This window comes from Callithrix jacchus, chromosome 15, assembly GCF_049354715.1.
Source record: "Callithrix jacchus isolate 240 chromosome 15, calJac240_pri, whole genome shotgun sequence".
Classification (NCBI taxonomy): Eukaryota; Metazoa; Chordata; class Mammalia; order Primates; family Cebidae; genus Callithrix; species Callithrix jacchus.
Window position 1 is genome coordinate 73,035,708 of NC_133516.1, and position 24,287 is coordinate 73,059,994.

General features: G+C 49.6%; 2 protein-coding genes across 8 annotated transcripts in view; one reads left to right on the forward strand and one right to left on the reverse strand.

Annotated features, from left to right (window-relative positions):
• Positions 1 to 5,614, forward strand: part of RAB43 (RAB43, member RAS oncogene family) — a 43,125-nt gene extending 37,511 nt beyond the window's left edge. For 6 of the 7 annotated variants that reach the window (XM_008982234.5, XM_078351784.1, XM_035273826.3 and 3 more), the window contains exon 4: positions 1,741 to 5,614. In XM_008982234.5, coding sequence (XP_008980482.3) covers positions 1,741 to 1,991 — 251 coding nt within the window. In that variant the 3' untranslated portion in view covers positions 1,992 to 5,614. Of the gene's footprint in view, positions 1 to 515; positions 596 to 1,740 lie in introns of those variants that run through there. The other variant, XM_078351786.1, reaches the window with a different exon arrangement.
• LOC144579628 (uncharacterized) overlaps positions 1 to 22,596 on the reverse strand; it is a 38,781-nt gene extending 16,185 nt beyond the window's left edge. The window contains exons 1-3 of the mRNA XM_078352406.1: positions 22,471 to 22,596; positions 21,357 to 21,991; positions 1 to 12,761 (exon numbers count right to left, since the gene is read on the reverse strand). The exon at positions 1 to 12,761 is cut by the window's left edge and continues 16,185 nt beyond it. Coding sequence (XP_078208532.1) covers positions 12,527 to 12,761; positions 21,357 to 21,991; positions 22,471 to 22,596 — 996 coding nt within the window. The 3' untranslated portion in view covers positions 1 to 12,526. The remainder of the gene's footprint in view (positions 12,762 to 21,356; positions 21,992 to 22,470) is intronic.
• Between the last annotated feature and the right edge of the window lie 1,691 nt (positions 22,597 to 24,287).

Consider the following 24,287-nt stretch of genomic DNA (forward strand, 5'->3'; position numbering starts at 1 on the left):
CGCTTGAACCTGGTAGGTGGAGATTGTAGTGAGCCAGATTGCGCCACTGCACTCCAGCGTGGGTGACAGAGGGAGATTCTGTCTCCTAAAAAATAAATTAATTAGGGCTGGGCGTGGTGGCTAAGGCCTATAATCCCAGCACTTTGGGAGGCTGAGGCAGGTGGATCACGAGGTCAAGGGATCGAGACCATCCTGGTCAACAAGGTGAAACCCCGTCTCTACTAAAAATACAAAAATTAGCTGGGCATGGTGGTGCGCGCCTGTAGTCTCAGCTACTCGGGAGGCTGAGGCAGGAGAATTGCTTGAACCCAGGAGGCGGAGGTTGCGGTGAGCCGAGATCGTGCCATTGCTCTCCAGCCTGGGTAACAAGAGTGAAACTCCGACTCAAAAAAAAAAAAAAAAATCAATTAAAAAACATTCTATTATAAAACATTTTATACAGCTACAAAAATGTGTTTTATGTATTTATTTATACATACATATATATAGATATATACACACACATATATTTTTAGAGATGCAGTCTTGCTATGTTGCCCAGGCTGATCTTGAACTCCTGACCTCAAGCAATCCTCCTGCCTTAACCTATAAGTAGTTGGAATTACAGGCGTGAGCCACTATATCTGGCTTAGAATAGTATAATAATGAGCCCCTAGGTACCTGTCACCCTGCTTCAGCAATTAGCAACTCAAGTCCAACCTCCTTTCATCTGTACCATGTCACCTCCTCCCCTTGTATTATTGAGACAAATTCACATCAAACTATTTTACCTGGCAGTATTCTAGCATGAACCTACAAAATATGTAAACACTTAAAAAAACCAGCAATATTATTTTCTCATCTAAAAATACTGACATTTACTTAATAATATCAAATAGCCAGTTCGTATTCAGATTTAATTGCTCATAAAATTCATATGTGCTTTATTTTTTCCAGTTTGTTAAGACCAGGTTCCAAATAAGTTTCACACTTTGAAATTGGTTGCTACGTCAATTAAGGTTACCAAGGAATTTTAGATCTTTACAGACTTTTTTTTTTTTTTTTAGTTTTGCTCTTGTTGCTAGGCTGGAGTGTCATGGTGTGATCTTGGCTCACTGCAACCTCTGCCTCTTGGGTTCAAATGATTCTCCTGCATCAGCCTCCAGAGTAGCTGGGATTACAGGTCCCCACCACCATGCCTGGCTAGTTTTTTATATATATATTTTTAGTAGAGATGGGGTTTCATCATGTTGGCCAGGCTGGTCTCAAACTCTCAACCTCAGATGATCCACCCGCCTCGGCCTCCCAAAGTGATGGGATTATAGGTGTGAGTCACCATGCCCAGCCCATACTCTTTTTTTTTTTTGTCTTCCTTATAACCACATTACAAAAGTCAACCATATTCTAGAAATTGGGTTAAGGAACAATTTAACAGATTATTTGGAACATAATGAAGACATCTCATACCTTCTAGGAGGAGCTGGGTAACTTGAGATGGGTCTCACTGTGTTGCCCAAGCTGGTCTTGAATTCCTGGACCCAAGCAGTCCTCCTGCCTTAGCCTCCCAAAGTGTTGGGTTTACAGGCATGAGCCACTGTACCCGGCCTAAAAAGGTTTAAAGACAGATGACCACGCTCAGTGGTGTCCATTAGTAGTGGTGGAGGGGAGTGGATGGTGTGGGGCTGTCAGTGTGGCCCTGCCAGGTGGGACTGGGCTGCCTAGCCCCCATGGCCTCATGTTGCCCCTGGCTTTCCTCTGCAGGGAATAAGTCAGACCTCAGCGAGCTTCGGGAGGTCACCCAGGCTGAGGCACAGAGACTTGCCGAGCATTATGACATTCTGTGTGCCATTGAGACGTCTGCCAAGGACTCAAGCAACGTGGAGGAGGCCTTCCTGAGGGTGGCCACGGAACTCATCATGCGGCACGGAGGCCCCCTGTTCAGCGAGAGAAGCCCTGACCATATCCAGCTGAACAGCAAGGACATCGGAGAAGGCTGGGGCTGCGGGTGCTGACCGGTGGCTGGGCCGGCAGGCTGGGGGCTCCCCACCTCCTTGCTCTCCCTGGCCTGCCAAGCCCAGCCCTCCAGAGCCGGCCCTCCCAGGCACTGGTGACTAGAGCAGCTGGGTGAAACCCTGGAGCTCTGCATCCTGTGGCCTGGCTGTGGGATGGAGGCTCCCCTTGAGGAAGGGGAAGCAGGGTACCCTTGAGGGCCAACCTGCCATCCAGCAGCTGGCCCTCCACGATCTTTACATTCCAGGACTGGCCTGAGCCCACCGGTGTGTGCCACAGTAGGAGGGGCCAGTGGTCCTCCCTGTCCCACGCCTGCTGGCTGTTTCCTCTCTTGGGTTTGCTTAACCTGTGGCAACAGGTTGCTGCTTTCCAGGGATGTGGCTAGTGCCCTGGGTTCTTCCAGGCCATCCTGGGGTTCCACATGTAGCAGCGGCGCAAGAACCATGAGACCCATAGACTTGGTGCCTGAGTACAGCTCCAGGGAAGCCCTAGCCCCTTCCAGGCAGGGTACCTGCTTCCTGCCTTCACTCCCTGTGCAGTGCTCACAGACACCTCCCTGGGGCCTGGCTGGCTGCCTTATCAGGACCTCTGAGTTTTCTGGCTTTCCGTATAGCTTCTCATTTTCATACGCACAGCATGGGGTCACAGCCCATAGCTAGGTGGGGACTGTCTGCTGGCTTGGGGCCCAGTGTTTTGCCACTCAGCTTGCAAAATTAGCTAATCCTTCAGTCCAGCACTCAGAAGGCTGGGGGGTGGGGGAAGAAGACGGGGAAGTGGACATTTAAGGTCAAAGTAGAAGGTAGTGGCTGGGCGCAGTGGCTCATACCTGTAATCCCAGCACTTTGGGAGGCCCAGGCGGGCGGATCACGAGGTCATGAGATCAAGACCATCTTAGCCAACATGGTGAAACTCCATCTCTACTAAAAAAAAAAAATACCAAAAAAAAAAAAAAAAAAAAAGTAGCTGGGCATGGTGGCACAAGTCTGTTCCCCCAGGTACTTGGGAGGCTGAGGTAGGAGAATTGCTTGAACCCAGTGCAGTGAGCCAAGATGTAGCGCCACTGCACTACAGCCTGGGCAACAGTGCAAGACACTGTCCCAAAGCAAAAAAAAAAAAAAAAGCAGCTAGCATCCTTGAGGCTCAGGATGAGAGGGTGCTGCAGGGCAGCCAACCTTACCCCACAAGCAGAAGTCCTGCCAGTGGTATGCGGGTCCCAGTCTAGTTTTATAGAGTCGAGTCTTCCACACAAAAAAGGAGAGACCCTGGCAGTCCTCGGCTTGGCCCATTTTATTCTCCTGGCTCTTAACCATCTCACCCTGAGTTGGGCTCCAAGGTTAGAAGGCACAAATGGGAGGGAGGATCTGGGAAGAAGCATTGTTCTCTGGGCGTGTGGCTCAGAGGGATCACAGTGAGGAGAGAGCCGGGGCCAGGGCTGGAGGGGCCAGGTGATCTTCCCTAGCCAATCCCAGTCCTCCGTCAGCCCAGCTCTGCCTTGAAGCCCCCTCAGCATGGTTGCTCCAGAAATAAGCTACTCTTAGACCTATGGGCAGGGCTGCATTGGGTTGTGGTCCAGCTCCCAGGCAGGGATCAGTGCAGTCCCTGGGCCAGTGAGAGGCCTCCCCCAGGCCTCCCTGCCTTCTGCACTAAGCACTCTCCTGGCAAGCCTGGCACCTGGACAGGGCTTCCCCGGCTGAGACTGAGGCAGGCAGGGCTTGATGCTGGTGATGGAGCCAGCATCTCAGTTGCTGGGCTCCCTTTCGGGCAGGGAGGCCACCTGTGGTTGGCTTAGCCTGGTTCTGCAAGGGAGGAAGATAGCCAGGAGCTGGAGGGCCAGCACCTGCACTGAGGGGGTGAGGCTGCCTGGCTCCCTTCCTCAGCAGCTTTGCTTGTGGTAGGGGTGAGAGGGGAGCCGAGTGGGGCCTGGGCTCTGCCTGCAGGGCAGACAGTGCCTGGCACTGAGAGGTGCCCTCAGACCCCACTGGGACTGGATGTGCCTGGGGTCACATGGTCAGGAGGGGCTGAGCTGGGTTTTCACTGCAGGCCCACACTAGAAGAGAAGTCACATGAAGCCCACCCTTGCAGAGCTCTGCTGTTTTGGGGGGAGCAGGGAGTATGTACAGGGTCTTGGGAGAAGAGGCATAGGCCTGGGCCTCCCGGTTTGAATTTCATCTAGTTCCAGGGCAAGTCCCAGCCATCCGAGCATAGTTACCTATACTGTCCACCACCACCCGCTGCCCACCTCTGAGAGGCCTGGCTCTGCTTCCAGGCCGGGGCTTCAGTGGTGGGTTGGGGGGTGGCTGGGAGGTGTTACCTTCCTCAGGGCTTAGGGAGAGAGGGAGGACAGGGCCCTCCACCCCGGCTCCTTCCTTCACAGGGACGGTAGCTGACCATGATGGGTTCATTTGTCACCTTGGACTGTGAACCACCTTCATTTCTCACCACCCAGGCAGGAGCAGCCTCACTCCAAGGGCTTGGCTTGGAAAGGCAGGCTCACCTGGGACTCCACATTCCTTCCCTGCTGCCACTGTGCCCCCTTTCCCTCCACTCCAGAAAGGCCCTGATTTCTCACCTGGGCACCCTGCTGTCTTCTGGGCTTCTCTGCCCAGGTCACCCTGTGGCAGGCCTGGGCCCTCAAGATGTTTGAAAGCCCATAGCGCTTCCTGGCTTCACTCCAGCACCTTGTGTCTTGGAGCACCTCTGTCCTAAGACAACTTGGTCTCCCTGCTCCATGCCCACCCCTGGCCCTTACCAACCTGCCCTTTTATTCATGCCATTTGGGGTCACAGATGGCCCAGCTGGACACAGCTCTTAGAACTGGCCCCACCCTGGGGCCTTGCCCTAGGACCCCCTGGCAGGAACAACACACCCCATGCTCAAAGTTCCCCTACCCCTGGATCCTGGGCTGAAGCCATTTCCTACCGAGAAGCATTCCCACCCCCTCTCAGGCACAAACGCCAGTGTCCAGGGGCTCAGGACCTGTACCTGGGGTTGCGGGGGCTCCTGCCCTACCATATCTCACCAGAAGGGGGCCCCACTGCCCCTCCAGGCCTTAAGACTGGGCTGGGAGAGAAGATGGGGGAAGTGTGTGAGACAAAACAAAACCAGCCTGTTTCCTCCCCTAGGCAGGCTAGGCTCTCCCTGCAGCCCGGGCTCTGGTGGGGAAGGAGAACAGTGTCATCTCTTCCTTTGTTGCTGAAAGAGCAGGACCAGGTGGGGTCAGGGGCCAGAGTGCAGGGGGAGGGGGGCAAGGGTGGAGGTGGTTAGGGAAGAAGAGGGGAGTGGGCTGAAACCTGGGTGGGGCTGGTGTGACACTGGGTTAAGAAGCTGGAGGGGCTCCTGATTCACATTGAATTTTAGTTTCTCTTCCCCAAGAGGCTGCGGGAGTTGGGGCCTCCTCCAGCAGGAACCCTGAGACCCCTGTAGGGCCTGGACTTGGGGTGAGCAGGGCCTCAGGCAGCCCAAGGATTCCATTTGCATTTGGTAATTTTTCGTGTCACCTATTTATGAATATATAAATCTTTATACCAAATCTATTTTTTAAAACATGGAAAAGTTGCCTTTATGGAAACTTGGCAGAGGCCAGAGTGTACACATTCCTAAGCCATTAAACAGATTTCTGTAATGAGCCACTGTGCCCAAGACTGGTTTTCTCATGTTTGAACCCAGAGCCAGCCTAGGTGGCTGCCTGCCTCAGCTAGTCTCCAGGCCTCCCCACTTGCCAGTCTGCTGCCCAGAGCCCTCCGAGACCTTCCCTCTGTCCCCAGGCCTTGGAGACCCCTTGAGCAAGAAGCAGTTGGTGCCTGAGGGGAAGGGGAAGCTTGGGCTGGGTCCCTTCTCTGCCAAGATGCCCCAGGTTCCCACTTTGGGTTTGTGTTGGAGAGGGCTCTTTGGTGATCTGCAGGGGCACCCTCAACCCAACCTCCACATGAGGGAAGCATCACTCTCCTGAGCAGGCCTAGCTGAAGAGTCCCTTGCCCAAGCCTTGTAGCCACATTGATTCCATGATAGCAGGAATAACCCCACCTCCATGGCCAAGGTTCCCCCCACCCCTGGATCCTGGGCTGAAGACATTTCCTACAGAGAAGTGTTCCCACCCCTCTCAGACACAAATGCCAGTGTCCAGGGGCTCAGGGCGTGAGGGGGCTCTGACCTGTTAATCTGAGTTAGGACCTAACAGCACCATGAGGGGCTCCTGCTCCTGTGATGTGACCAGCACAGAGAGGTTACCAGGCACACAGTAGGTGCTCAGAGGTTAGCTGACTGCCTGCATCAGGTCTCTGGCACCAGAAGCCCATAAACTCCATAGTCCGACCACCAAGATATTCAGGGGTCTGTTCCTGGTCACTCAAATAAGGGGTTCTCTGCTGAAAGGGACTCTCAAAAAGCAGGGCTGCTGACCAGTCACCCTGAGGAAGAAGAGGGGTCCTGGCAATGCTGCACCCCCCTGCCAAGCCTGACTTTGAGACAAACTGACATGATGGGGCTCGGAGCAGCCTGCAGTTAAAACCCAGGTGTGCCCTGTCCTGTGGCCCTGGGCAGGTCATTTCTCCTCTCTGGACCTTGGTTTCCTCAAATGTGGGATCCTAATCCCTGTCCTGTTTGCATCCTGGGGAGCCCTAAAGAGATCCCAGGAGGGGAGCACTTTGTGCACTGAAGGCCTGGAACAGAGAACTGGAGGAGGAAGGCCCAGAGCCCTTGGCTTTCAAGACAGGCCTGGCTCCAGGCACCTGCCATCCTTCCCATGGACAAGAAAGGCCTGATGTCTGAATTTCCCACTCTTCTAAATGCCAGGAAGCACAAGAGTGCACATGTGCCCCTTGGAAGACAAACCAGGCCTGTCTGAGCCTGGCCACCCCCATGCTCCCCAGAGGCTCAGTCCTGGGTCAGTCTGTCCCTAGGGCCCTCGAAGACCTCTGCGCAAACCACAGGATGGCCCAGACCCCAGGGCAAACTCAGACAGCACAGGTCCAGTCCTCGACTTCAAAGTATGAAAGCTGAGGCTGGGGCCCCTGTCCCTCCAGGCTCCCCACAGGGACCTCCACAAGTCTGCCATCACACACAGTCATGCAGCCAAGGTCTCCCCTGCATCCATCTTTCTCAGGAGCACAGTTCCATTACACTGACAATGGCCTCCTTCACAGAGGCTCCTCTGATACACTCATTAAGGACATATAAGTAACCTACAAAGGCACTCACAACAAGAGGGCGGCCATCACCCCACATGTGGTGTGAGGCCTGGCACCTTAGTTAAACTCCTGAAAATTATTTGGTAAACTGAGAGCCATTCCATCTCCAACTCTGCAACAAGGCTATTAAACCTCTCAGCACCCACAACATTAATATAAGTCTCCCACATCTTGTAGTTCTTTGGGGTTCTAGAAGCAACATATTTCTCATCTACAAAATTTACCTGTGCCCATTTACGGTGTCATCTGCAAAGCAACCCAACTCAAATGGGCTTCTCCAACAAAAGGTTCTAGAATTTGTCCAAGTTAAAATCAGCAGTCACTCTTATTGGTGCCCCTAGAAACGCCTTCATGGAAGAGGGGGCGTTAGCAACCTTCCCTCAAGCCCTGGAGTCTAGAGGCTGATGGCCATAAGTTGTCTAGGGTCTGCGGATCCAGGGAAATGCTCTCCTCCACCCTGCACTGTGCACTATTAGAGAAGCAGCTGCTGGCCACATGCTGGGCTCTCCTGGAAGCACAGGCTCTCACAGATGCTGTGCCTGTGACCCTCCACACCCACTGCCCATTATGCCTTCAGAAGCGGCACTCCCAACCTCAGTACAGCTACTGAGGTCTCCTTAAAAATAGAATAGGCTGGGAGCGGCGGCTCACGCCTATAATCCCAGCACTTTGGGAGGCTGAGGCAGGTGGATCACGAGGTCAAGAGATCGAGACCATCCTGGTCAACAAGGTGAAACCCCGTCTCTACTAAAAATACAAAAATTAGCTGGACATGGTGGCGTGCACCTATAGTCCCAGCTACTCGGGAGGCTGAGGCAGGAGAATTGCTTGAACCCAGAAGGCGGTGGTTGCAGTGAGCCAAGATCGTGCCATTGCACTCCAGTCTGGGTAACAACAGCGAAACTCTGTCTCAAAAAAAAAAATAGAGTCAAACCTGGGCCCTCTGGTATATCCCACCTGCAAGAAGGGTGGTCTCCCTTGTCCTCAGTCCTTTGCCAGATGCCATGGTGCCAGAGGAGTCACCCCTCCCTGGGGCCATTGGCTACCCAAGGCCCCTTGAGATGGGCTGGCTGTTCACGGTGGCGGGGGGCGGGGGGTGCTGTAGGCTTCATGGAGGGTGCTGCCACGTAATATGCAAGGGAACTCAGGGGAAGGGTGCTGCTTTCCATCTTAACTAGAAAGTTCCTTATAAGGAGCAAACCTCCAAGGGTCAGCACAGTGGCCAAGCATCAGGCAATCAACGGCATCGGCACCCTGGCCTGCCGGCGGCTCCCTCTGCACCTGTGCACAGGCTCTTGGCCCAGGGCCTCAAGCTGCCCCACTTGGGTGCAAAGAGCTCTGGGAATTTCCTGCCTCACTAACACACAAAACATAAAACAGGGTTACAAATGCCTACACATATACTACAGCCACAACACAAGGCCTCAGCCAATTGCTCCTGATCCTCTAAGGTTCAGGCACTGTTGATGGTGGCCAAGGCCCTCATTTCCTTCTTGAAATACAGAGCATTGCCGGGCGCGGTGGCTCACGCCTATAAACCCAGCACTTTGGGAGGCCGAGGCGGGTGGATCACGAGGTCAAGAGATGGAGACCATCCTGGTCAACAAAGTGAAACCCCGTCTCTACTAAAAATACAAGAATTAGCTGGGCATGGTGGCATGTGCCTATAGTCCCAGCTACTTGGGAGGCTGAGGCAGGAGAATTGCTTGAACCCAGAAGGCTGTGGTTGTGGTGAGCCGAGATCGTGACATTGCACTCCAGTTTAGGTAACAACAGCGAAACTCCGTCTCAAAAAAAAGAAAAGAAATACAGAGCGCCAGCTCTGCAGGAAGTACCCAGCGGCACCCCCACTTCCTGGGTGGGCCACAGGCAGCCAGGGTCAACAGGAGGCACACGGGCCCCTCAAAGAACTCTGATGAAGTGACAGGTGGCAAAGGGACCTTCACTGGGTGTCACCACTGTCACAGGCACTGATTAAGCCAGATCCAAGCCCCCCAGGTGGCCTCATACCCAGGCCACCAAATCCCTCTGTTGCCCTTCCTAGCCACAAAGCAGATACTTTCTAAGGGCACCACGTGGCCCTCTCTCTCTTGGCTAAGGGCCTACACTGCTTCCTGGAGAGGCTGTTCTGTTCCCTGAAAGTCTCAGTCACCACCAAGGCTTAAGCTGGCATCGAGGCATCAAGGGGTCAAAGGTAGGATAAGGCCTAAAGCTACAAAGTGCTGCCTCAACACCTGGAGAGAGTAAGATGCTGGGAGCAGTACATTCCCCTCCTGACTCTGCTCCTGTGGACGAGGTTCCTAGTCCAACAGCGTCCTTATCTCAGGGCAGGCACTGTCCCTCCACATCCCCGAGAAGCAGACTTCAGTTTCCGCCACCCTGTGGAATTATGTAAGTAGTCAGGAATGGGGGCGGGGTGAGTTCCCCACTCTCTTGTTAGGACAAATCTTGCCCCCCACATCCCCTGCTGGCTCACTCTGCTCTCGAGAGGCCCTGCAAGGTGTGTGGCGTCCTCCTGCCTAGGTGGTGGGTATGAGGACTGAAAACTTGCCATGGTCCCCACCTGTCCAGGGCCAGGTGTTGAGTGTCCACCATCCCCATAACCCTAGGGCATGAGTGAAGAGGAGGCAGGAGAGTGAAGAGGAGGCAGTCAAAATAGGCTGCCCTCACCTCCTCCTGCACCCCCAGTCTTCTCTCTCTGCCCACACAAACGTCTCTCCAGCCAGCCCTCTTGTCCTTCTGGCCTTTCTAGGCTGCTCCGTGTCTTTGTAAGACCATAACCTGCCTGGAGACCCCCGTTCTTCCAGGCACATGCACACAACACTCATCCCAGCCCACCGCATGGAGCCCAGAACCAGATTTGTTTCTGGAGACTGCTGGCATTCCTGCCTGCTCCATATGTTCTGGTGAGGAGGCCTGGTGGAATTTCAGAAAGATTCACTTGGGATGAGCTTGGCTTCATCAGATAAACCCTTTAAGGGGAGTAGGCGCTTCCTGAAGTCAGAAAGGGATTTCACTCAAGGGAGATTTCTCCACTGCTCCCTTTGAAGATGGAAGGACCACATGGCAGGACATGGGAGTGGCCTCGAGAAGTGAAGTGCAGCCCCTGGCTGACAGCCAGCGACAAAATGGAACTGCAGTACTTCAGCCTCAAAGAGGAACACAAGGAGGGGAGTTCTGAAGACAGAAATACACTTGGAAGTGGATGTTTCTCCAGAGCCTCAAGAGAACACATCCTGGCCAGCACATGGATTTCAGCCATTGAGACCCTTAGCAGAGAGCCCAGCCATACCCTGCCTGCACTCTGCCTTACAGAACCATGAGCTATTCAATGTGTGCTGTTTTAAGCTGCTAAATTTGTGGTAATCTGAGCACAGCAACAGAAAACTGATACATGAACCACATGTTGCCAAATCTTCTCAGTTTTAAAGAGGAGCTGAATATAAGCACTGTAATGAAAAGCTTCCAGTTTTGAAATGTTTGCACTGAACTGAACAATAACCAGTCAACAAACCAATGCAGACCAGCACAACAGCTGTGTACACCCACTTTGAACCTCTCATATAAATGCAAAGAAAGCAGACTTGTAGCAGAGGGGAGTTTTTCTTCTTCATAGGAACACATTCCTAGCCTCTAATATATGCTGCTCTGTGCATGCACACAGGCAAATAAGGACCGATATAAAAAGCAGCTTCTGTTTCTAAGGAGGACATAGGCTCAGAGCCTTATAAGAAACACAAATGAGACTAAAAGAAAGATGACTGAGACTGCATTTGAAAAAATGAATGCAAGGCCGGGCGCAGTGGCTCACACCTATAATCCCAGCACTTTGGGAGGCTGAGGCGGGTGGATCACGAAGTCAAGAGATCGAGACCATCCTGATCAACAAGGTGAAACCCCGTCTCTACTAAAAATACAAAAATTAGCTGGGCATGGTGGCGCACGCCTGTAGTCCCAGCTACTCGGGAGGCTGAGGTATAATGTATGAGTTTTGGGTTAACTTGTTAGGCACCAAGAGAAATTAAATACAATGAAATGCAATTTCCAGCCAGCAGATTACTAAAGATCAAAAAGGTTGAAGAGACCTGTGTTGGTTCAGTGTTGGGAACAAGCATTTCCCTGGGGCGCTGGAGGAAGGATGATGTCCTACCATTAGACGGATGATTTGGTGATCTCCATCAAAGCCACAAAGACACATGCTCTTTACCCAGCAATTCTACTTGCAACAAGTTATCCTAGTGATTTACTCGGAAATGTAGAAAATGATTTATGTCAAGATTATTCACTGTAGCATTTGTTAGTAATATTTTTAAGTGATTATGGGCTAAAGTATGTCCCTGCAAAAATTCATATGTTGAAGTCCTTAACACCCAGTACCACAGAATGAGACTGTAATTGGAGATAGGGCCTTTAAGAGGTAACTAAATTGGGCCAGGTGTGGTGGCCCATGCCTGTAATCCCAGCACTTTGGGAGGCTCATGCAGGTGGATCACGAGGTCAGGAGATGGAAACTGTCCTGGCTAACATGATGAAACCCCATCTCTACTAAAAATACAAAAATTAGCCAGGCGTGATAGCACATGCCTGTAATCCTAGCTACTTGGGAGGCTGAGGCAGGAGAATCACTTGAACCTGGGAGGCGGAGGTTGCAGTGAGACGGTATCACACCACTGCCCTCTCGCCTGGGTGACAGAGCAAGACTCCATTTCAACAACAACAAAAAAGAGGTAATTAAACTAAAGTGACGTAATTAGGGTGAGCCCTAATCCAATCTGACAGGTCTTAGGAAGAGGCATTAGGACAGAGAGATGCACAGAGGGAAGATCATGTGAAGACACAGGGAGAAGGCAGTCGTCTGTAAGCCAAGGAGAGAGGCCGCAGGAGAAACCAACACTGCAGGCGCCTTGATCTTGGACTTCCAGCCTCCAGAACTATGAGAAAATAAAGGTCTGTTGTTGAAGCCCCGCACTGTGTGGGACTTTGTTATGGCAGTGCTAGTTGACTGACACGGCTGTTAAACTTCAAAGTACCTCAGAAGGGAAATGATTAAGTAAGTTTTGGTCTACATCAATCATATGGGCTAATAAACTGTCTATTGAAAATTAACGAGTTAAATTTAGTCTCTATAACCAGAGACTAAGAGAATCTTGCCCAATATACAGGTAAAAAAGGCTTTTTGAAAGGCCTTTCCAGTATCCTTTAAGCTGGACCTGATGTGAAGCTGCCTACTCTATAGGTGACATCTGACAGTGCCCCTGTCCCCATCCTCATTTAGTTCTCTCTTACCTGGAAATAGTCCAGAAGCATTCCGGCCCAGGACAGCCCCAGGCCTGCAAACATGAAGGGCATGGTCACCTGAAGGCCGACGGACCAGGTGGTCTCCTTGCTAGGCTCAGTCTCCAGTGGCTTGGGGGCCACACTTTGGCTCTCAGGGGCCCTGAGAGCTCCATTTTCTGAGGCTGCAGGGAGTCCTTCTGTGCTGAGAGGGTGAGGAAGCCCCAGCTCCCCTGGCTTGCCACTGCTGTCCAGCCTCCGCTGCCGGGTCCCTGTCCCATCCATCTGGGCACAGCTGAGTGCCTGGCAGCCCTACAGTGGGAGACACAAAGCAACAGAGTGTTGTAGGGCCGAGTTCCTGAATCCCACCGCGCTAACACCCGAGGCACCTCAAGCACCTGTCCAGCCCCAGGCCAGCATCGTTCCATCCAAACTACAGCCCTTACTCTGCGCCTGCTCCACCAGCATCATTAACCCCAATTTATAATGGTTTGTTGTTTAATATGCACATGTGTGAGCACAAAACATACAGAAGAGCACAAACATATATAAGCTGAAGTAAGCAAAAAAGTGCCTCTGAAAATTCTCACTTCTATAAAACCAATTTTAAAAAAGCAGCAAACACTGTCAAAATTAACTTTTTCAGAACTGTTATTGGTATCAAAGGCTCGAGGCATCCAGGAATACCTATTCAAGAAAAACTGCTGACTCTCAGCAAAAAAGATCACTTTGTAACATTCAAGATGCTGGTGATGTTCCAACTTGCCTGGTCCCACCACCCTCTCCAGCTCTCAACAGCCCACAATTGCAGTGAGAGCCAGCAGCCTGGAGGATATGACAAGGCTAGAGCTCTTTCAAATCCCCATGCCCAAAGAATTATTTTTTGACCCATATGGGGATCCCTAAAACCCCACTTAGATGGCTGCCTGTATTTAACCCCACTTGGAGTTCAACTGGTGCAAAAACCTTTTGCCCTGGGAAAAGTTAGTAGAAAACAATTATAGGCACAGCGGCTACCAGCTGGGGTGGACAATAGACTAATGAAAATGCTTCAAAGGAAAAGCTGAGGAAGGGGATGTCAATGGGGGTTTTGAAAAGTTCCCACACACTTGGGGAATCTATTAGTTTGGTGCAAAAGTAATTGCGGTTTTTGTTATTACTTTTAATGGCAAAAACTGCAATTACTTTTGCCCCAATCTAATAGCAGGCCACTAATGGATAGTGCTACACCCGTGGCCAGGAAGACACTCAGGAAATTCCTAGGAAGGCCCCAAGTTTGTGGCTCCTGGAGGCTTTGTACAAGCAGCAGGTAAAGGCTGGGGAGGCTCTGGGGAGCATCGGACTGGATGCGCCCAGTGTGTACACAGGGCCCCTGGGTAAAGACCAGGAGGCACATTCATTCCAGGCATGGAGTTCAAGGAAATCTATAACTGGTCATCAGCTGGCACTAAGCAGAGAATTCTGTGACCACATATGACAGAGAATGAAGGATGTTTACAGGGTTGGTTCAGAAAAATCACTACACAAACAACAAGCAGCAACAGCAAACCCTGGGGAGGGGGAATCTCATTTCCACACCTGTTGTTATAAACTGTTAAAGGTCCACTTTCAACAACAAAAATGAGACATGCCAAAAAATAAGAAAGGATGCCCCATTAAAAAAAAAACTAATAGATATTGTCCCTGAAGGAGGCCAAAACTTTGAACTGGCTGTTTTAAATATGTTCCAAGAACTTAATAAACCATATTGAAAGAACCAAAGGAAAGCTTCAAAATGATGTCTACTCAAATACAGAATATCAGTACAGAGATAGAAATTATTTTTTAAAATAACCAAATAGAAATTGAGGAGTTTTAAAGTACAACAGCTGGAAGGTAAAATTCCCTATAAGAGCCAATGGCCGATCTAAGCGGGGGGAATATAAAGAATCACTGAACTGAAAGATAAATCGAGATTATTCAATATGAAAAACAGAAATGAAAAAGAAGAAAAAGAAACAGGACCCCCAAGAACCATGGAATACTATCAAGCATAACAATATAAATGTTGAAAAGGGGGAAGGTAGAAAGAATATTTGAAAAATAATGGGCAAAACCTTTCCTGATTGCATTAATTTCCACATCCATGGAGCTCCACAAATTCCAAGTAGAATAAATTCCAAGAGAGCACAACAAGACCTGCCAAAGATCTTCCAAGCAGGGAGAGAGCAGCAACTCATCATGTAAAAGGGATCCTTTAGAGCAGGGGTCCCCAACTCCTGTTGGGAACCGGGCCACACAGCAGAAGGTAAGCGATTCCTGGCGAGAATCACTGCCTGAGTTCCCCCTCCAGTCAGATCAGCGGCAGCATCAGATCCTCACAGGAGCTCAAACCGTGTTGTGAACTGCGCATGAGGGGATCTAGGTTGTACGCTCCTCATGAGAATCCAATGCCTGATGATCTGAGGTAGAACAGTTTCATCCCCAAACCAGCACCTCCCCTCCGCCCCAGTCTGTTTAAAAATTGTCTTCCTAATCCCAGCACTTTGGGAGGCCAAGGTGGGTGGATCACGAGGTCAACAGATCGAGACCATCCTGGTCAACATGGTGAAACCCCATCTCTATTAAAAATACAAAAAATTAGCTGGGCATGGTGGCGCATGCCTATAATCCCAGCTACTCAGGAGGCTGAGGCAGGAGAATTGCCTGAACCCAGGAGGCGGAGGTTGCGGTGAGCTGAGATTGCGCCATTGCACTCCAACCTGCAAGAGCGAAACTCTGTCTCAAAAAAAAAAAATTGTCTTCCATAAAATCAGTCACTGGTGGCAAAAAGGTTGGGGGTCACTGTTCTATGAGATTAGCAGCTCATTTCTCAGGAGAAATAGAAGCCAGAAGGCAACAGGATGGCATCAAAGTGCTCAGAGAACAAAAGCTGTCACCTAAGAACTCTTCACCAGCAAAATTATCTTTTCAAAGTAAAGGAGAAATTAAGAGATTTTCAGATAAACAGACACAGAGCATTCGTCTCCAGCACACCTGCCCTACAGGAAACACTAAAGGGAGTCTTTCAGACCAAATTAGGACCCTAGACACTAGCTTGAATCCTCACAGAGAAAGAAAGAGCACTGGTGAAGGTAACCACCTAGACAGATTTTCTTTTTTTAAGTATAAGCACGTTTTTGTTAGTAATTCTTTTTTATCTTATCCAATTTAAAGACAACTACGTAAATCATGTTGGAATTAAGTTACTATTGATCCAAACTAGATTATTATAAACCAAAGTGCTGATTGTAATCCTCAGGGCAATCTCTAAGAAAAAAAATGTAAAAGAAATAACAAGCGAATAAAAGTGATACACTAGGAAAGATCTGCTTACTACAAAATAATGCAGCAATGGGGAAATGGGGGAAAGACATAAGACATACAGAAAACAAATAGCAAAATGGCAGACATAAATCCCATCTTATCAATTACTACATTCAATATAAATGGATAGGTTGGAAGTAAAAGGCTTTACATAATATAATATGCAAACAGTAACCCAAAGATAACTGGGGTGGCTTTACTACTTTAATAATATCAGGCAAAACAGGCATAAAGACAAGAATTCTCACTACAGACAAAGAACGATATTTGATAATGATAAAAGGGTCAATCCATCAAAAAGCTGTAACAATTACAAACATACATATGCCTAACAACAGAGCCCCAAAATATATAAAGTAAAAGTGGCAGAATCAAAGGAAGAAAAAGACAATAATTGATAGAACAATTAACAGCATACCAACAAAAGAAAGAGAACTTCAACAACATTATACACCAATTAGATCAAACACATCTCTACAGAACCCTCTGTGCAACAATAGCAGAATACTCAACCTTAAGTGCACATGGAACATTTTGTAGGCTTGATCTATCATAGGAAAAATGAATTCAATAATTTAAAACTGAAATCACACAAAATCAAACAAAAATCCAACCACCATAAAATAAAATTAGGTGTCAATAACAAGGAAACTTGGGAAATTCATAAATATGTGAAAATGAAACAACATACTCTTTTTTTTTTTAGATAGGGTCTCAGTCCGGCACCCAGGCTGCATGATCACAGCTCACTGCAGCCTAGACCTCCAGGGTTCATGCAATCCTCCCATCTCAGCCCCCCGAGTAGCTGGGACTACAGGTGTGCGCCACCACAACCACCTAATTTTTTAAATTTTTGTAGAGATGAGGTATCACTGAGTTGCCCAGGCTGGTCTCAAACTTCTGAGCTCAAGTGATCCGCTCACCTCAGGCTCCCAATGTTCTAGGATTACAGGCATGAGCCACCATGTCCAGCCCATACTCTTAAATAACTAATGGGTAAAAGACAAAATCACAAGAGAAATTAGAAATGTCTTTGAGATGAATGAAAATGAAAACACAACATACCAAAAAATTATGGCATGTGTTAATGCAGTGCTGAGAGGGAAATTTATAGCTATAAATGTCACTTTCTTTAAAAAGAAATGAACAAATTAATAAATCAATCTTCCACCATAAGATAAAAAGAAGAGCAAACTAAACCCCAAAAAATAGAAGGCAGGAATGAATATAGATTAGAGTGGTAATAAATGAAATAGAGAATTGAGAAACAAACAAAAAAAGCCAGCAAAATCAGTAGTTGGGTTCTGGACGATATTGACAAAATTGACAATCCTTTAGATAAACTGATCAAGAAAAAAAAAGGGAAGACTCAAATACTTAAATTAGGAATGAAAGAGGAAACATTATGACCTAAAGTAAACATAATTATAAGAGAATATATGAGTAATTATAAGCTAACAAATTGGAAAATCCACCAATCAGAATGGCTACTATTAAAAAGTCAAGAAATAACAGATGCTGGTGAGGTTGTGGACAAAAGGGAATTCTTATACACTACTTGTGGGAGTGTAAATTAGTTCAGCCATCGTGGAAAGCAGTGGGGTGATTTCTCAAATAACTTAAAACAGAAGTACCATTCAACCCAGCAATCCTATTATTGGGTTTTTCCCCAAGTGATATAAATCATTCTACCCTAAAGACACATGTATAACGTATGTTCATCACAGCACCATTCACAACAGCAGAGACATAAAATCAACCTAAATGCCCATCAACAGAAGACTGAATACAGAATATGCAGTACATATGCACCACGGAATACTATGCAGCCATGAAAAAATGAGATTATGTCCTCTGCAGCAACATAAATTGAAATGGAGGCCATAATCCTAAGCAACGTAATGCAGAAACAAAAACAAAAAACCACATGTTCCACTTATAAGTGAGAGCTGAACATTGAGTACACATGCTCATAAAGAAGGGAACAACAGACTTCAGGGCCTACTTGAGAATGGAGGGTGAGAGGAGAAAGAGGATCAAAAAACTACCTATCTGGCCAGGTGCAGTGGCTCATGCCTGTAAGCCCAGCACTTTAGGAGGCCAAAGCAAGCAGACTGCTTGAGCTCAGGAGTTGGAGACCAGCTTAGGCAACATGTGAACCTCTGTCTCTATAAAAAATACAAAAATTAGCCAGCTATGGTGGAGTGCACCTGTAGTCCCAGCTACTTGGGAGGTTGAGGCAGGAGGATCCCTTGAGCCCAAGAGGCAGAGGTTGCAGTGAGCCGAGACCGCACCACTGCACTCTAGCCTTGATGGCAGAGCAAGATGCTGTCTCAAAAAAAACCCCAAAAACTTATTGGGTACTATGTTTACCTGGGTGACAAAATAATCTGTACACCAAACCCCCATGATATCTAATTTATAACAAACCTGCATATGTACCCCTGAACCTAAAATAAATGTTAAAAAATAAAGCTAAAAAAAATTAGAACACCTAGATGAAATGTCCAAATTCCTAGAAACACACAAACTAATAAGATTGACTCCAGAATAAAAAATATTAATAGATATACAATTAAAGAGATTGAATTTGTAATCAAAAAACTTCTCACAAAGAAAAGAGTTCACTGGTGGTTACCAAAGCCTATGGGGGGACAGAGGGAAGAAGAGAGGATGGCTAATGGTTAGAAATATAGTTTGATGAAAGAAATAAGAAAGTGTCTGATGGATCAATAGGGTGACTATAGTTTACAATAATCTATTATATATTTCAAAATAGCTAGAAGAGAATTCGAATGTTTCTAGAATAAATGACCAATCTCTAAAATGATGGATGTCTACATTGCCCTGATTTGATCTTCACAAGTTATATGAATGTGTTAAATTATCACAGGTACCTCAAAAATATGTACATCTATTATGTGTCAATACAATTTTTTTAATATAAATGAATGAACCTGGCATGAGGTGCTTCACCTTGCCACCTGGTGGCACTAGAGCAGGGGTAGGGAGAAGGGCCTTGAACATGGCCAAAGGGCTCTGGGTTTTCCCTTGCCAGAGGCAACTGGCCAGTGACCACCAGAGGCCATACGTTCTCACTCAGCCCCAGTCCTGGTGAGTCACTCACACGTGTGCCCAAGGAGGTTCACCCAAGAGCACACAGCAACTGTGCTTGGTGACAGCAAACACCAGAGCAGCAGGTGCTGCCCTGATGTGTGGTCTGTGCTGGGGACACGCATGCAGCCGGACCTAGAGAGCCCCAGCCCTGGGTCCACCCTCACTGTGCCTGCACATGGTGCCAGAGGAGGGCCTGGCCAGGGTGACCCAGGAGTAGGACCCAGCTGCCATCAGCACCACAGTCATTCCCACCTACTCTGTGTGCCTTGCAGGGTGGGGGACCTCACAGCTGTTGGCGTGGCCAAAGGCCCCTCAGCTCCACCTGAATGTTGGAGTGTTTGCAAGGAGAACATGCTTCAATGTCACTGATAGCTGGTGCAGATAACCACCAAGTCCTCAAGCACAGGCCGGAAGAAGCTCTTGTGGGAAATGGGGCTGTGCACCAGGAAACCTCTCACCCTGGAGCCCCAGGGAGGAGCCAGGATAGGGGTAGAGGCATCGCCTCCAGGGTCCCCACAGAGGACACCGGGCAGTGTCTGCACATGGTTTTGGTTGTCCCAACAGGGGATGCTACAGGACAGCCCCCCACAGCAAAGAATGCCCCGCCCCAAATGTTAGTAGTGTGGACGCCAAGAAACCCTGCTATGGGGCAGTAGTCAGAGACCTTTGTCCTGCTTTGAGAAGGGATGGGCTGAGCAGGGCAGGTCATGGCCCATTTGGGGCCACAGGTCAGAGCCACACTTGGGTCTATGAGGCTGCCCACCCTCCCAGTTCCTACCAAGGAGATGTCCGTCCCCACCGGACTGAGGAAGAAACAGACACTGTCACCCAGAAGCATCCCTGTGTCACCCTGTGAGGCTGGCCTTGGACCCAGGCTCTGGGCACCCAGTCAGTACCCCAGTGTGAACACATCCTGCTCTGGGGCCTGGTGCCAGCCGCTCACACAGACCAGACCTCACCCAAAGGCAGGCAGTCAGGCAGGTCCACTGCTGACCAAGCACCTGGCGGGCCAAGATTCTGGAACTAATGGTCTCTGATTGGCAGGGAGGCTGCCAGGGCCTCTGGGCTTCACCCATCCCCACCTTCACACGAACTCTTGCCTCAGTGAGAATGTTCTAGAGCTGGAACCCAAGGTTGGAATCCCAGCTCCTCCCCTTTCTAGGTGTGTGACTTCGGAAAAGTTAAACTTTCTGTACCTCTGTTGCCTAATCTGTGAAATGGGGTAAGATTGCCTACTGTGTAAGGCTGTGAAGACTGGAGTCATGCATTTTCATCACAGGGCACCTGGCCCATCCTCACCCCCAGTTCAGCCTCCTCAAAGCCCTAAGGGTTCAGATCAGTGATCAGAACCACCAGGAGAACCTACTAAAGACAAGTACAGGGACCCATCCCCAATGTTTGGGGTTCAGAAAGTCGGGGTGGGGCTGGGGAACCCACGTTTCTAGCACATCTCAGGGAAGGCAGTGGTGCTAGTCCTGGGACCACAGTTTGAAAAACACTGGTGCCTTCTAAAAAAGTGGGATTTGGCCGGGTGCGGTGGCTCAAGCCTGTAATCCCAGCACTTTGGGAGGCCGAGGCGGGTGGATCACGAGGTCAACAGATCGAGACCATCCTGGTCAACATGGTGAAACCCCGTCTCTACTAAAAATACAAAAAATTAGCTGGGCATGGTGGCGCGTGCCTGTAATCCCAGCTACTCAGGAGGCTGAGGCAGGAGAATTGCCTGAACCCAGGAGGAGGAAGTTTCGGTGAGCTGAGATCGCGCCATTGCACTCCAGCCTGGGTAACAAGAGCGAAACTCCGTCTCAAAAAAAAAAAAAAAAAAAAAAAAAAGAGGGATTTGATGACTAAAGTCATATGGAAAAAACTGGAAGAAAAAGGAAAACAACGTAAAAAATGGGGATTATAAAGAGACCTATCCGCTGGCTCTCCTGCATGGAGAGAGTGTGGGACTTTGAGAGAGACTCCCGGCCGGGCACCCCAGGAGGCTTTCCTCACCAGAGGTTTGCACCGAGCCCACCCAGGACAGTGGGCTGAGCCTATGGCAGTGACTGGCGGGACGTCTGGCTGAGGCAGCAGCGAGGGCTCCCTGGGCAGGGGAGCTGCAGGCAACTGCAGGAGTCACCCTTGTGACATCCACCCAGGAGCCGTGCCCTCAGCAGGCTAGGAGGGAGGAGACCCGGCCGCTGAGTGCACGCCGCGGCGGTGTAGGGAGCGGCCTCAGACACCTAAGGGCAGAACCAGCCCGCACCCCGGCGAGCCCCAACGGCCTCCCCCAGGCGTGGCCCCACCCCGTCCCAGGCTACCCCTCCGACCCCTCGGGTTTACCTCATCTCCCGCTTGCCCTCCCCTCCCCAAGTCCCCCAATCCCGACCCCCATCTGGCTCCCCGTTCTGCCCAGGCTCACCCACCTCCCACCCAGGACCCGGCGCCCGGCTCACCCACCTCCCACGCACCCCCGCCCGAGCGCCCTCTCCCGCGCGCTTCCGCGAGCCGCCTTGGCCCCGGCTGACTGCACCTTCTGACCTAACCACGCCAGGCACAGGGCCGCGCTTATCAGGTCCCCTTGCAGGCGGCGGCGGGAAAGAGGCGGGCAGAGGACGCCGGGACGGGCCTGCGGCTCCGGCAGGAAGCGGGAAGGCCTCGCGTCCTTTGCTCCGCCCCGGCCGGGCAGCGGGACCTCGGGCGGCCTGGTGCTCGGGGATTGTCGCGGACGACCCGGCCTGGGCAGCTGTCAGCCGGGGATCGCGGGGATATAAGTGTGGGGCGGAGGCTCGAAAGCTCGGGCCCTCCCCGCCGCGCCTCCCAGCGCCAGTCCCGCTCCTGTCGCCGGGGAGCGGGTTTACACCCAAGGGTTGGGGCTTGACTGGAGAAACCCCCCGCGGGAAAGGGAGGTGGGAGGACCCCGGGACCCGGCCGCGGAGTCTGAGCAGCTGGGGCCCCACCGGCAGCCCCTGCGGGAGCGCTGCGGCAGAGGTGCCTGTGCGGCTGTAGGTTTTATTATGGAGTTGTGCGGGTGGAAAGGCCCAGAGAACAAGAACCCACCCCACAGCCAGCTTCCCTTGGGGCCTGCATTTTACCTAATGAGAAAAAAAAAAAAGCCTGTGCTTCACTCCGCACACGCCTTTCCTTTTCCTTTTTTTTTTTTTTTTTTTTTTGAGACGGAGTTTCGTTCTTGTTACCCGGACTGGAGTGCAATGGCGCGATCTCGGCTCACTGCAACCTTCGCCTCCTGGGTTCAGGCAATTCTCCTGCCTCAGCCTCCTGAGTAGCTGGGATTACAGGCACGCGCCACCATGCCCAGTTAATTTTTTGTATCTTTAGTAGAGACGGGGGTTTCACCATTTTGACCAGGATGGTCTCGATCTGTTGACCTCGTGATCCACCCGCTTCGGCCTCCCAAAGTGCTGGGATTACAGGCTTGAGCCACCGCGCCCGGCTCCTTTTCCTTTTTATTCCCAGAGTAATTTTAAAGCATCTCAGGACATAAATTCTCCTTTAAATACTAGAGTATGTTTAATCAATAAGGCCTATTTTTTAAACATTGCCGTAGTGTTACCATCACACCTAATGAAACTGGCAATTCCCAGTCCTCTTCAATTTTCCCTGGTGGACTCGAAAATGCGTTTTGAGAGTCAGCGTGCTGGGAACAGGAGCCAAAGAGGGCTGGGCCTGAGGGAGGCATGATGGTTCACAAGACTGAGTGAAACAGATCATTACATAAATTCTAAGCCCCTTCCCCCAGCCCCCAATCATCCGAATGGACTTCCTCCTCAGCCAGGGCTTTTAAAATTTAATCTGAAAGACTGGTTCAGGCCATAAGGGGAAGTGAAGGCCAAACAGACCTCATCCCTCTCCTGCATTAACATCAACACAGACTTTACGTCTGAAACATTTTACGACCTCTTTTCTCTGAAGCCTGCTACTCTACCCAGATGCTTCATCTGCATGATAAAACATTGGTCTCCACAACTTCTTATCTTAACCCAGATACTTCTTTCTTTAATCCCAGTTTTTTGGACAAACTCAATCAATTGTCAACCAGAAAATGTTTAAATTGACCTATAGCCTGGAACCACCCTCCCCCTCTTTGAGTTGTCTGGCCTTTCGGGATCAAATCAATTTATTTATTTATTTTGATACTGAATCTTGCTCTATTGCCCAGGCTGGAGTGCAGTGGCACGATCTCAGCTTACTGCAACCTCTGCCTCCTGGGTTTAAGCGACTCTTGTGCCTCTGCCTCCCAAGTAGCAGGGATTACAGGCACCCACCACCATCCTGGCTAATTTTTATATTTTTAGTAGAGACGGGGTTTCACCGTATCGGCAGGTGGTCTCAAATTCTTGACCTCAAGTGATCTGCCCGCCTCGGCCTTCCAAAGTGCTGGAATTACAAGCATGAGCCACTACACCTGGCCCAAACCAATTTATTTCTTAAATGAACTTAACTTGATGTCTCATGCCTTCTTCTAATGTATTAAATCAAGCTGCACCTCAATCTCCTTGGGTACATGTTCTCAAGACCTCCTGAAGGCTGTGTCACTGGCCATGCTCACACATATTTGGCTCATAATAAATCTCTTCATATATTTTAGACAGTTTGACTCTTCTCATCGACAATAATTTGCCACCCAACATGGGGCCTTAGAGAAGACTCAGTATCCCAAAGGAGTTGTGTGAATTCAGAGCTAGGATACCAGGAGGGCTCACTGAAGCCTCCCAGACTTTGAGCTTCTCTCCTGATGGAACTGGTAAGTCCTCCTGAGCCCCAGACCTTCCTTTGGTTGATAGTCCTTGGTTTATTCTGAGCTGGTTTTTCTCCTAGGAAGTTGTTAAGGATTCTAATTCTAGTTCACAGATGCATTCTAAAGAGTTTTCTCTGTTGCTTTTTCTCCCAAAATTAATCTTGGTTCAGCTTGCCTGCACATTCGTGTGAGGAACTGAACGGTTGTTTTAATAGGTAAATGAGAGTCTGAGTTTTCTCAGCTCCTAAGAGAAAAGACATTTGCTCCTCCCAGCCAAAAGGCACCTCTGGGTGACTGGGGGCCTTGCAGTGTAGTGGGAAATCAGAGATCTGGAGAGATCAGTGGGGTTGCAGGAGGATTTTATTCAACGTAATCATGAGCTCAGCAGAATCACTTCCTAATTCTGAGCAAAGGGTAAAGAAAATGGGGTGCCTTTTGCACCTAGGTGATACGGATGACAAAGCAGGAAGCAGATTTACAGAAGCCAGAATAAAGAACAGTTTATTAACTTGTGACATGTCTTGTGATATACTTTACATTTAAAAAGTAACATCTTGAGAAACACATTCTGCAGTTTTGAGATTATCTGCTTTGTGACCTTGCAGCTAGTCAGTAAGAAAAACAGGAATTTC